This window comes from Tenrec ecaudatus, chromosome 8 (genome assembly GCF_050624435.1).
Source record: "Tenrec ecaudatus isolate mTenEca1 chromosome 8, mTenEca1.hap1, whole genome shotgun sequence".
NCBI lineage: Eukaryota > Metazoa > Chordata > Mammalia > Afrosoricida > Tenrecidae > Tenrec > Tenrec ecaudatus.
The window spans coordinates 61,636,385-61,651,317 of NC_134537.1; the positions used below are offsets into that span (position 1 = coordinate 61,636,385).

Here is a 14,933-nt window from a genome sequence, read left to right on the forward strand (position 1 = left end):
AACGTTTCTTGAATATTCAATTATTCTTGAAGAAGATTCCCACCTCTTCAAGAAGAAAAAAGCAGTTTTTAGCATTTTACTTGAATATTTTCTGTGTTTGTCATATTTACTTAAAGGGTATTTTAAATTATGTCACTGACCTGACAGAAAATAAAAGGTAGGTGAAGAAAAATTTATCTCTGCCCAAGATAGATGGATTTCCTCTAGATTTCAAATTTCCATTAAGGTCTTCTGAATGAACAAATGTATCACTCTAAATTAATGGGCTAAACAGGACAACAAACATACCCTCTAGTTCCCTATCCTCAACTATTGGAAACACTAAGTGAACAAGTTTGAGAAACATAGACATAGTAGTTCCTGATGGAAATTTAAAACTAAGTAAAATCTAAAATTCCCTTATGAGACAATAATCACTCTCTGTTCAGACTTTCTTACTTACATGGGATCTTGACCAGTAGATAAACACTTCAGCCACCATACGGAAGAGCTCCTCTGCTTCTGGGTTAGGCTCTTTTAGCCACTTGGCCCTGGATCATTGAAGAAATATACCATCAAGGTAATAAATAAATAACTAAATAAATAAATTCTCTCCCCCAGATGAAATTTTAAACCAAATTAAGGATTTCAACAGAGTGTATAGTGGCTTCAATATAAGTAAGATTCAAGAGAAAAAAATCATAACTGTAGAAATGTCAAAAGCAGTCTGCTTTAGAATGAGATTTCTGATTTTAGGATGCTCAGTGATACTTTACTTCACTATAAACATTAAGCTATGTTATACTCATGAGGGAACTGGCAGCTCAATGGTAGGAGTCTTGCCTTTCATACAGAAGACCCAGGCTTGAGTCTGGAAAGCAGACATCATACACAGCCATCAACCATTGATCAGTGAAGGCATGTATATTGCTCTTATGCTGGACAGAGATCACAGGTTTGGATAGACTAAGAAAAAGGTTTCGTGATGCCTTTCTAGAAATCAGTGAAAACTCTACAGATACTCAACCTGAACAGGGTTAGAAAGACAAATGGGATTACACACATGACTCTCTGTAGACTTGATAGAGGATATGCATTTCTACGTGTTGCAAATATAACCCTGGATATAGTCAAGCAGATGGAGGCAAGGGCATGAAAACTTCTTAACCATAACCAAACACCATGAAGAGTCTGGGAGTTGGGTTGAGCTATGGCATAACAAACCACAAAGACAATGTTTTATATCCCACTTTGCTGAGTAACAATGGGGGCTTTAAACTCTTGTGAGCTGTCATTTAAGGAGCAACTATTGTTCTCTTTCCATATGGAACAATGAGGAATAAACAAAGTAAAGACCTAACAAAATAAGCAATTAGTTAAAAAAACACATGGGCACGTGAACGCTAGGCTCCAGGACCCTAAGGCCAGAAGAAATAGATGGCAACTACTCTAAAAGGGTCACAGTCATAGAAGGACCAGTATAGAGTATGAGAACCACATGGAACAAAACTCAAAATCATGAATATGACTAGGCTTCCTGGTTGAACAGAGACTGGTGGATCCTGTAAGATTATGATCCTTAAACCCCCCACAGGCCTGGACCTGAGCTCACTTCTGAGTCACCTTTTAGCAAAACAGTTGCCAGGCATAGAAGGTGAACAGCAGGGAGGGAGAGGTTATGAGTTCTTAGACTAACCCACCAGAGGAACTCAAAAGGGCAGCTTTTGCCCAGGGATGAAGGTCAGAAAGCAGAGCAGAATGAGAGAGACCAAATGAAAGCAGCAAACACAGGAGGGACTGGGAAACGGGCTGATCTAGGTGCGGAGTGCAATCAATGTTACGGAACAAAATGTGCTGGCATTGTTGAATGGAAAACAATTCACACTGCACATTATCACTCAAGTCACAGTGGAGAGAAATTGAAGAATGGAATCCTTTAAGCTAAAAAAAGAAAACACAAAAACTCAATAGTTAATGTCTTCATACATCAAGAATTCAAATGACGTTATCAAAAACCCCGCAAGGAATGGAAAAAGTAAGTAATAATACATAAACAGGAAATAACAAAACAAAAACAAAGTTGTATGGTCACAGTAGTCAAGGGCCAGGATTGGAGATAGCGATTATTTTTAAAAACTATACCTGTTGTAGTCCACAAATCTAATCAAGAGCGGGTAAAAGGCATAGAGATCTCTCGCCAGCGTAGTGAACTCATCCAGAATGAGGAGTTCGGCCTCAGACATGTCACCTCTGGCCTCTGCTTTCAGATGATCTTCCTCAGCTACGACCATTGCTGCCTTTTTCGTGAGTTTCTCCATTAACGGCAAAAAGTGCGTTTTCAAGAGCTGAGGCTTTACTTTATTTATAATAGGCTGGGAAAACACTGTTTGAAGAAGATGGATGTTAGTATCATCATCTGCGTAAACATTCACTTATGAGGGCAGCTTGTGATTATGACTGTCCCATGGGCAAGGCTTCCCTCTGCTCACACGGCTTTATTAAGGGTAGCGCCCATTCACTGGTCATTTTAGAACCTCTCAAACCAAAATGCACAGTTGTTATCCACGTTGAACACTGAATTGAATTTAACGTGCTTGTGTTTTGAAAAGGAGTTGGAAATAAATTATTCTCATAAAAGGAAGCAAATTCTCAAAATAGGAAAGTTTCTCATTCTTTAGAAGAGATACACAGATCACTGGATACTTTTGTAAAAACCTAAGTATAGTTGGAGAATGTTAATCTCACTTTATCCATCCCTAGCCCCTTCTCAATAGGAGAGTCACATTATACATATTACTGTAGTTTATTCAATAATTGTTGTAGATATAAAGTGATTTGATCATTTCTGAAAGGAATTTTCCCCCTAAAAGTACATGTCTACATTATAGAAATATATAAAAGAGAAACATTAAAATCCATCACAACTGCTCCCACCTAAGTAGTAAGACCAACTATTACATTCCTTTGAAATATTAATCAATAGTTAAATTATAAGGATATGTAGTATAGACATATTCTATATTCAATTAAAAATCTTTTCACTCTTAATATTGAAGATTTTCCAATTGATAAAATATATTTGAAACTATAATGTTTAAAGTAGCATATTATTGTGGCAAGGGAGTGTGTATAACTTATTTAAGCATTCTTCAGTTGCTCAGTATTTACATTGCTTCCAGTTTTTCAATGTAACTATTGCAGTAACAGACACATTTAAATGTAAATATTTTACTGTATCTTTTACCTCCCTCCCCCCCCCCGAACAAGTTTCTAACAGTGAGCTGTTTAAAAGTTAAGATTTTTGTCTCTGTCTATAAAAATTATTCATGGTTGCTGCTATGTTTATTAATTAATCTTATACAGATAAATCTGAAATTTTTATTTACTAAAAGAAGCAAGTTACTTAATATTTGACTCTACCTATTTTTCCCACAGAAGCAGCATGACACTAAAAATAATACTATATTTGAATACAAAACAAAATACTGATTGCCTAGGATGAGAAAATACTAGTCTCCCGTATTTGAAATATTTTTGTAAATAATAGTGTTATGGTTCCTTACAGTACTTACCTGCTAGCCTCTTCATCCAGGCACCTTCATCAATTCCCAAGTTATTGTAAATAATTTTCAATATATTTCCAAGAAGTGTGTTCATGTGCTCTGCGTTCAGAGCTGTGCAACACATTCCCGCTCTGCCCAGGTTGCTCTCCGGTCCGTGTTGCCACCAGCGAGACATGTAGCTGCACAGCATGGGCAATATAACCTCCATGACATGGGGCATTTGTGTATAGCGAATGCCAGACTCAGCTAGCTCCACAATCTCTTCCATGAGTTTTTCCAAAGACGGTATGCTAGGACAAATGTCTTCCACATTCGTTGGCAAATTGAGAGCTGGAGGAAAAAAAAACGCATAGAAAGGAATTGTGTTCAACAAAAGAATTCAATATAATTGTGCGCAAGGAAAGCATGACAGATTTTCTCTGCTTATAATAAATAAACGCAAGCAACTATTTCATTTTTGTCTTTAAAACTCAGCAATGGCCCCTGGGTGCTCTTCAGCTATTGCTATTTCAAACCCCCACTCTTTCCCTCAAGCTTCTACCCTACCTTAACAATCAGTAAAGGGGACACCAATATCACTTTCTTTAACTTCCTGTTGTCATGTCTACAAACCTTCTATACCTGACTCATATTTACCTTCAATTTCTCTCATTTTCAGGGAAAGACCTGTGTTCCATGTAAGGGACAATATTCAGCCTGCATTGTCAGCCTCTTCCTGTTTAAAGCTTGTACCATCACCATTTACCACTGATTTGATCCCACGTGTGTCAGAGTAGAACTGAGCTCCACATGGTTTAAAGGGATACATTTTTAGATCGCCAGGTCTTTCTTCCGAGGTGCCTCTGAATGGACTTAGGCCTTTAAATTCTGGGTCATCAGTTATGGAATTAAAATGAACTATTTGTGATACCCAGACTCTCTCAGCCACCTATACACAATTCAAATGTTTCCTACATTGTTGAGTTATTGTTGTTTCCCAGACACCATTCATTCCACAGTAATGTAGGCTTTTGCCCCTCCCCATTAGATTTATTTTTTAATATCCTTTATCTTATTTGGCTGCTCAGTGGCACTCCACCTCACTGACCTTGTTCTCTTTTCCAAAAAAATGCCCATCTTCCTTAAATTCTAGGAGATCGTTGTTTTCCTTGATCTCCTGAGTTCTATTCATCTCTGCTGCTTACGCTTTTTTGCCTTACTGAAATTTTAAGGACTGATGTTCTCCATTGATCTATACTTAACTCTTCTCTGTTTTGGTTTACATGTTTGCTTAGGTCGGTGCTAAGAGCTTTTGTCATAAATTTAAAAGTCTCAAAATCATATTTAATTAGTGTAGTCTAATACTGGGTATATCAAAATAAATACACAAGTTAGCTAAATTTGAAATGTATCCTTCCTCTCCAGTCTACTCCTTGAGAGGGTTCGCTCTCGGTGAAGGCAATGCTATCCACTTGGCTAGCGAAGCTGGGACCCTGGAGAAATTCTAGGGCATGGTGTTCCCTTACCTCCCACATGAGATGATCCTACCTCTGTTATCTCTCTTAAGCACTTCACTGCATGACCTGTGCAAGGGTCCTTGATTCAACCACATCTCACTTGAATTACATGTATTTAATTGGTGACTTGGACTCATTCATTTTCTTATTGCTTTTTTAAAACGTTTAAACCCAATAACAGTTTCCTATTGCTGATAGATGAGTCTGCAGTCCTTACGTGATATGCTTCCTCATCTTTGCTCTTCTTGTTTCATCTCTTAGAATTTTATCTACTGAATTACAACATCAGAGTATTTTCAGTTTTTCAAACTGTACAGACTTTAACTGTCTAAAGCCAAGGACAGAAATTCTGCATGATGTAAATAATTAACATGCCTTACTGCTAACCTAAAAGTGAGAAATTTGAGTTGACCCTTAGGTACTTCTAAAGAAACTTCTTGTCATCTATTTCTGAAAAAAAAAAAAACAGCCATTGAAAACTGTAGGAACACAACTCTATTTTGACACACACGGGGTCACCAGGAGTCAGTGGCAACTCTCAATTTCAAGAATAACCAACTTTTGGAAGCCCTTCTGAGTGACCCAGCTAAAGCTGATGGTTTGTTTTGGTTTGTTGCCTTTTTAAAAATTCTAATTCTATTAAATTTAGTGATTAAAGTCTTTGTGTATTTTTTTTACTTTGTGTACAAATGTCGTGTTATAGAAACATAGCATGTGAAATACCTGCTTTTGTATATCTTTATCCTTAATAAATTATAAAATCTGCTTCCTTTTTCATTCGTAGTAAAAATAATAACCAGTTAGAATTATCTGTATGACAGATCATTCGATCTTTATACAGATGATTCAAACTCAACAATTCTTTGCTAAATATTTCACAAATACATTGTAGAATTACACAAAAGAATACTGTAAGGCAAATTTAACCTATTTTCTTTTATTTCATCTGTTACATGGAACATATGTTGTTATGTGCAATCAAGTCTATTTTGATTCCTAGCAACCCTGTAGGATGAAGTGGAACTGTCCCAAGGGGTTTCAAAGGCTGTAATATTTATAGAGGAGCACAAGTAGCATTATGGGTAATGGACTGGGCTTCTAATCATAAAGTCAACAGTTAGATCCCAGCAGTCACTCTGCAGGAGAAAGACCAGACTTCCTGCTCCTGTAAAGGAAGCCCAAAGGAGCAGTTATACTCTGCCACGTATGGTCACTAGGGTGGGAAATGACTTGGTGACAGTATTTTTATGGGATCACACTGCTATATCTTTCTCCATTAGCAGCCAAGCACTTAGACATTGCAACAGGGAAGAGTAGTACATAAAATTCTATATCAGGTAGATTAAATAAATAAATAAATAGTATTCAAGTCTTTATAAGATTATTCATTTGGTACAATTCTAAACTACAGAATTACAATAACCTGATGCTCCAATACAAAAATGATTTACACAGAGAAACAATACCATTAACAGAGAAGTATGCATGTGTGAACATCAAATATTCCTTTCCTGATTTCTGAAAACTCTATGATTATTCAAAGTCAACCATAATACAATATGCTGGAGATGATCCAGTGATGGCTGCCAGATAGAAGCACCTATCAAAAACTCTGCTAGTTCCAGCCAGAATCTAACTCACATTCTGGGAAATCAGATGTGAAGTCTTAATGATCCTGGTCACCACTCTTACTCTACATTTTGCTGGAAGACCTAGCCAGAACCATAAGACAAACACAGGAAATGACAGGAATACACTGGGAAAAATAGAATTTAAATTCTCTCGATTTGTAAACAGTATGATTTTATATAGAAAGAACCCCAAGTTATCCACAAAATGATTGTTGGAAACAATTGAGGAATTTAGTAAGGTAACAGGATTCAAGACTTACCAGCAGAAATCAATTGGACTCCTCTATATCAGTTAAGAGAGCTCCAGAAAAGACATCAAGGAAACAATACCCTTGACAATAGTCACACAAAAGTTGAAATACCTAGGTATAAACTTGATCTCAAAACCTACTAAGCAGCCAAAGGTGTCAAAGCATCCTGACACTGATATAATGACAGATCCATAGACAAATGGACCAGGAGAGAAAACCCAGAAATAAAAGCATCCACTTACATACAACTGATTTTTGACAAAGGCCCAACACACATTAAGTAAGAAGGGGATTCCCTCTTCAATAAAGAGTGCCGGACAAACCTGGATAGCCATCTGCAGAAGAATGAAACCAGACCCATACCTCATGCCATGCACAAAAACAAAATCAAGGTGGATCAGAGACCTAAATGTAAAACCTACACTTATCAGGATCACCAGCAAGAAAATTCGGATAACCGCCAGGGCTGAGTGCAGAGTATACAAAGACTACCAAATAGAACAAAGGAAGCACACATGGTAGAAGGGAAAGTAGATGAATGAGACCTATTCAAAATAAAACACTTACATACACCAAAAGATTCCATCAAAAGTAAAATGAGAGCCTGTGGATTGGGAAAATATATTTAGCAATTATATCATGGAAAAAGGACTAATTACTAAAACCTACAGAATTCTGCAACACCTTCACAATAAAACAAAACAAGTAAGCCTCTTACCGGCTTGGCAAAGGACCTGAACAAAGAGTTCTCAAAGGGCTACACCTGAATGGCCCCTTCACTAGCCACCTGGGGAACGCAAATCAAAACAAGATGAGACACCATCTCACACCCAACACTGGAGCCCTTTTAAAAAGTAAGCAAGAACAGAATGCTGAAGCTGGTGTGGAGAGTTTGGAACACTCGCACACTGATAATGGGCATGGGAATATATACCACCACTGTGGAAAGCAGTATGGCAATTCCTAAAACAGTTGACAATAGAAATACCATATGACCCAGTAATACCATTACTGGGCCTATAGCTCAAAGAAGTAAGAAACAGATCACAAGCACACGTATGATCTCCCATGTTGCAGCACAGTTCACAACAGCAAGAAGTTGGAAAGAGCCCAGGTTCCCACCAGTGGAAGAACAGATCCACACAAGCAAACAAACAAAACTTTTGCTGTTTAGAGCCAATGTAATGCATCTCTTCAAAAATAGTGATAGAAACAAGGCCCAACTCATGACATGGCGGGATCTGGAAATCATTATGCTGAGTGATGGTAGACAATCACACGAGGACAAATATTGTCTGAGTCTCCTGCTGTCAAGATAAACAAGAAGATGAAGGCAAACTCACGTTTTCTGGCTATGAAATCTGCTAACCATGCCTGCCAAGCAACGCGGTAAAAAGCCTGATTAACGGCCATGACCACTAGACCGTTCTTTCTATATGTAGATCTTGAAAACCCTTTGACAGAGGAGCTCGCACTTCAACCTACATCAGATTTTCAAGATCACGGGAAAGGAACAGGACTATTTAGTGGCTGCCACGTAAAAATGGGATGCGATCCCCTCAAACCAACAGCCATTCCTACCCGAGGGATAAACGATCCTGATGGAAAATCAAGTCAAAAGCGGGGAAAGGAACATACACATGCATTACTGTTCATAGAAAAGGTGGAGGACCAATCCTTCAATGGTGGAAAGAATTACTAACAATACTTACATAGACCCCAAAAGGAGAGTGTGCCTGGTACGATTCTCCTAACAGAGCACATTGGCCCAGTTCCTGTATAGCCCTGGGGAGCCAGGCCACGTGCCACAGAATACCGGGACAATGAACCCTGAATCTTTGAGGTACATAACATACTCCAAAAGTCAAGTAAGAGGGATATGGAAACCCCACCAGGTGAATTGCTCTACCTTAATCACACCTGTAGCATGAAGATTTAAGGCTGAAATGACATGGTGTGTGAAGAAGGCAGCTATATCAAACAGTAACAAACTGTCAGTAGGAGGACTACCATTTACTTACTACTTCAAGGCCATACTTGCTTTATTAAGATATCTTTTATTCTAGTGGACCTAGGTGGACTTTTTCAGTGAATATTATAAGTTTTGCCTGACTGCCAACTCCCATTGTTTATATAAACAGTGTCTAGTCACATAAGGATTTACTTTGTACAAGTCAATAATCCATGTATTGCAGTTTGTAGTTAGCCTACGTTTGTTTAATAATCTTTTCTCAATTGCGTTTTGAATATATTACCATGGGCTAAATCAATGACACGATTAACAGAAAAGCATTATGTTCCAGGGAGATGATCAATAATGTTCTCTAACATAAAATAACAAAGATCTATCTAAGGTGAACCAGACGCATATAGAAAACATAGCTATAGAAATAGATTTGGGCTCACACTTTAACCCAGCTCCAATCTAAGAACAATTTGTTCTCACGACATGGCTCTTCTTGAAATACACTCTCATGAAAGAAACAGGAAGATATGGATGCTATAGCAAAATGTGGTAAAGAAACTAGATGATTCCCAGCTACTAGAAAGAATAGCGTCTGGGGTCGTCTAAGTGAAATTTCAACTAAACCCACAAGGAAGAAGCACACCAACATTTGTGATCCAAGGATTGTACATTATACAAATCTGAAGGAGGGGATGGTAGTAGACTTTAAATAGTGAAATTCTGGTACAGAGGCTATGATTGACAGTGGCAGCCCAAAATATATTTGTAGGATCTACACATAGAATAAGCTTCTGATGATTCCTTCTGACCCTAATTCAAGAATGGAAATAAACTTGTTATCAGACAGCATATTGTAGAGATGATTATAGTAGACTGAAATAAAATAATCTGAATTGGATGATTAAAACATTTGATCTTCCTTTTAACACAACTTTGAATTTGATCGAGTTTTTTTTTTCAAACTGGGGTTTAGCTCTGTTGTATTTTGTTATTGTTGGTAGCCTTGTTGATGCTCTGTTATGTACTCTCTGTGTTTTTTGAAATCCAGGATAGGTGACTCTAGAGAGACAATATCTAGATTAAGGATTCCTGGGCAGGTGCATCAAGAGAGGTGGGGGTTATAGAGATCTATTATCAAGGAATAGAAGAAGGAAGAAATGTTTTGAAACTGGTTGTAATAACACTTGTACAACACTTCTTGGTATGACTAATATTAAATGGTACGGTTTCTGGAGCATGCCCTAATAAAATGGCTTCAAAATAAAATATACTTCAACAAGCTCAGAGAATATCGAACAAAATCATTACCTGAGAGGGAACTGTATAAAATTCAGGTTCTTAGAACTTCACTCTGCTCACGTGAAGTAGGTTTATATAATATTAAATATTTGTGTACCTTACTCAATATAAATCCTAAAAGACAACTGTAATCAGTTCTAATAGGTTATTGGACTTTTTAGAAATTATTCTAAAAGATTCTTGTCCCCAGCGGAATAGTTTGGGAGTGTAGGAATAAATCTATTGAGAAATTAAGCAGATTTTCCCAAATGGAAACCAACATGATACATGACAGATAGATACATAGACGGCTGATTGATTGATTGGTAGATAGATAGATAATAGATAGAAATATATTGTATATAATAAACTTTAGGAAAATATAAACTAGGTTTAGGTGGAAATTACAGTGGTTGAATTTCATTTGTACATTATATTTTTTAAATGATTAACAGAATACCAATCCATTAAAAAATTTTGCATGAAGTAACACTGTCCCTCTCGTGTCATCATATCTGGTAAAAAGGAAAATGAAATATATGAATGCATATCCAAATTAAAACTCCTTCTGTGCTGACTGGTGACAAGAGATAGCGGAATCAGAACCCAGGATATATATTTGCCTGTATAAATTTATTTATTCTTTTTACAAGTGTTAATTTACCTGTGGCTGATTACCTTAGAAGAAATTAAACTAAATTTTTTTCAGAACTATTATATGAATGACATATAGTATTCTATAATAACACAAATGATAGCATATACGAACAAGTCACACTGGAGACAGTATCACAGTAGAGATACAGAAGTACCATCACACCTTAGCCCCATCCTTACACTAGGACACATGCTTCTGCATTACCTGCTCTCTCTCGTGAAGACTTAGTGTTGTAGATAGAATAAACATTATGTTTGTTGAGATGGGTTTCCAAAAATGCTACTGGAAAGGCACCAGAAAATGCGGCCAGACATTCTCCTAATGCAGAGCGTTGCCTAGAAGTATAAAATGATTACTTTTTAAAGTTTCCAAGGGAATAACTAAAGAAATTATATTAAAATTGCTATTTAAAATTAAATACAACAGATAAAAATAATATTGATTCTAATAAAATTAACCCCCTAAATGACACAAAATCACATCAAGAAAAATACATAGGAAAATGGTATCAATAGCAACAAACTATCACACATTAAGTTATATTACAAAAACAATCATTATAGCAATGTAGTTGTGACTTAATCACTAAAATAAATAATAATACCAACTAGTTTTTTTTACCTTTGTCACAAATCAAGTGTAAAAAATAAAGTAATAGAATAGAATAGAAATTCTATAAACCCAAGATGGTCAATGTTTTTAGCTTAAATCCATAGATGAAATGTATATTTAAACAAAGAATTTAGATAGTCATCGAGTACATTCCCTTTTTATCAGAGGTGATTGTTCCTTAACACTCTCCTCTCCGCAACTTTCCCATACCTCTCTCGTCAATCATCCCTTGGGGGAATCATGACACACATGATACTTCATAGAGAAAGCAGTTGCCATCAGATACAATCTCTTCATATCTGATTCATTTGTTGAACAACAACAAAATGCTGCGTTTGAATAATCGCTCTTCTAAGAGATATTCTTGATTACCTTACTACATCAGACCATGTTATTCCTTACATTGTCTGCAAATTCAGAGGACAAATTATAGCCTTTCACTATTACATTAAATTTGTTTCTGTTTTGCTTTTAGTGCCATAACAGATATAAACTCCAAGAGATATATAGCAACTTTCATATAATAAAAGTCTTTGAAAGAACAAAGGGATCCCAATTCTACCTTACAAATCCGGCTAGACCAGAACGTGTACCCTGGTACAGAAGGAACTGGAAACACAGGGAATCCAGGATGGAGCAATGCCGGGATAGTGGAGGGAATGTGGGGTAGTCAGGGGAAACCAATTACAAAGAGCTACATATAATGTCCGCCCTGGAGGACAGTCAACAGCAAAGTGGGTGAAAGGAGACATCGGACAGTATAAGATATGACAAAATAATAATAATTTATAAATTATCCAGGGTTCATGAGGGAGGGGAAGTGGAGAAGGAGGGGGAAAAATGAGGAGCTGATACCAAAGACTCAAGTAGAAAGCAAATGTTTTGAGAATGATGAGGGCAACAAATGTACAAATGTGCTTGACACAAAATGGATGTATATATAGATTGTGATAAGAGTTGTACAAGCCCCCAATAAAATGATTAAAAAATAAATAAACATTTATCCCAAACCACTGAATGTATGAATATTTCACAGAAAATATTTGAACTTTTACTTGATAAAAGCATAGAGAAAATGTTTAAAACCATACAATTTCAGGGAAAACATAATATACAGTAGTTTAACAATTATAATTATTAAAAATTTTAAACTTTCCGTCATAAAACACTACAAGCATATAATGTTTTAAAACAGGAACTATAAAGACCTCAAAATGCTATGAAATTTCAAAATGCATAAAAACTGAAGAAATACCCATCATGAAGTAAACAACTAAAAAATAAATAGAGCCTCTAATGGTAGTCAGTCGGATTAGGTGAGATTATCAATAGAAAAAAATGGAAATAATGAGAAGAGATCATTCATTTTTAAAGTCACCAAGTAAACTTGAAAAATACATTAACTGGTATTTAAAGAAATGTGTCTAATAAAAAATGAGATTCCATTTGAACTTTAACACATATAAACAAAAAGCATGAAAAAAAAACTGAAATAAGAAAAATTAAAGATTGTTAGGTAAAATGATATTCTAAAAAGTTAGAAATGATAGTCTAAAATCTTTAATATAAGCACTCTTTAGAATTCCAAATTCTGAGACCATAACTAGAGAAAATAAGCATAAATATACACAGAAATTTATGAACAAAGATTTAGCATTTTATGTTAATGTGCTATAAAAAACAGTTAAATGTCCAAAATAAAATGACATTATAGACTATAGTGCTTATTTAGGATATTTTATAGCCATGAAAATCATGTGTGAAATAAGTTTTTTAATTAAATATAAGTTTTATAATATTAAAAATTAATCAATAATCATTTTATCTTGATGCGCTTACCTGTTTCTAGGCAAATACCCTACCATTTTAATTACTGTAGCTTTATAAGTTTTAATCTAAAAGGCCAGACGAGGACCCTTTTTTATTACTTGACATCAAGATTTTATTGCCTAGTCTCATGGGCTTATCAAATCACTTTTTACAGTTCATTAAAAGCACATTTTAATTTTTCTATTTCTATTTTATTATAAGGAATTACTGACCAGTGAAGGAGAAAATTCACACTTATTGAATATTAAATTTTCCATCAGAATTTTTTTAAATATAGTTTAATCCTTTTTAGGAAATTTCTGCCTTTAGTGCCTATTCCAATTTCTTACTCAAGGTGTAAGTGATCTCTCTTATTGTTAAATTCAATGGTGACATCTTAATTCACAACAGCATTTCATTTTATATTATTAATCGGTCCTCTTTAAAATGGGAACATGAAACAAATTAGACATATTTTAATCATAATTTTTATGTTAATATTTACTTGGTATTTCTAATTGAAAACCAAAAGAAACTCAACTCGCCAATTCATAAGACTCAGAAAAGTATAAACTTAAACTTTACCATCATAACTTTACTTATTCTGCACAACTTAATTATGTTGCATTAAATTAATTCTTATTTAGCTTACAGGTCACATCTAATTTCTGCCACAGGAATTCAGTAGGGCAATAGGACTTAGTTTATAAAAGGAACACTCGCAATTGAAACAGCGGTTGAAATCTTACCTCTCTACATAGATACTCTTGCTGGTTCCCAAAGTGTATAAGCTAGTCAAGATTCTGTAACAAGAGACTTGTACATCTTCCACTAAGGGAAAAGAGAATCTCATATAAATACACAGGAATTCTTATTTGTATATTTTCCAGAGAACGTTTAAGTTGATAACTCCATACAACAGTTATCCTAATTTTTAACATGTGAAAAAAGGAAAAGACCTATAGTGATAAATAAATATAAGTAACATTTTTCTCAATTTTAAGGAATATTTATTTATTTAAGGAACATTAAACCATCTTCAAAATGCACTGGTTGTTCAGAACATTGTCAGAAACAAATTCTTTGTAATTTTTCAATTGGTATTGATATAAAATATTTCCCCAAGAATAAAATAAAACTCAAGACTAACTGGAGAAGAGAGATTTTTGTTTTTTTGGATTTGGGTTTTTTTCCTCCCCAAAGTGCAATAATGAGAATGCTAGTGAATATATTATGTTAGTTATTTCTCAAACTATCTGACATCTAAGATATATTATTCTAAATAAATAAATCATTACCAATATTTGAAGGTAGAAAAAGAAGTAAGACTTTATAAATCATTAGGGAAGGCATGTTTAAATGAAATCTAAGGACCCTGAATGTCTAATTCTAACTTTGCTCCCATATCTTGGAGGAAAAACCAAGAGGTAAAAAGAAAACGAATCCTTGCCTCCCAGACTGATTTTATGGCCACACTTGCTGTGAGCATTGCTCTCATTCGCTACAGTGAGTTACTGCAAATACCAGGGCGTCCATTGAGTGCTGTACTCATTTTGACAGTTTCAATCTCCCTTGGGAGCATGAAAGTCAACAATGAAGACAAAGTATCTCTTCAACAAGGCCAACGGACATTTTCATGTTCGCATCAGTAATTAGGACAGATCATGTGATGTTTTATATGCGTGTAACC

At 35.4% G+C, this 14,933-nt stretch overlaps 1 protein-coding gene across 1 annotated transcript in view; it reads right to left on the reverse strand.

The window, feature by feature from the left end:
* RYR2 (ryanodine receptor 2) overlaps window positions 1-14,933 on the reverse strand; it is an 819,632-nt gene that overhangs the window by 156,593 nt on the left and 648,106 nt on the right. The window contains exons 66-70 of the mRNA XM_075556394.1: window positions 13,993-14,074; window positions 11,027-11,157; window positions 3,552-3,872; window positions 2,122-2,362; window positions 443-530 (exon numbers count right to left, since the gene is read on the reverse strand). Of these exons, the coding sequence (XP_075412509.1) occupies window positions 443-530; window positions 2,122-2,362; window positions 3,552-3,872; window positions 11,027-11,157; window positions 13,993-14,074 (863 nt within the window). The remainder of the gene's footprint in view (window positions 1-442; window positions 531-2,121; window positions 2,363-3,551; window positions 3,873-11,026; window positions 11,158-13,992; window positions 14,075-14,933) is intronic.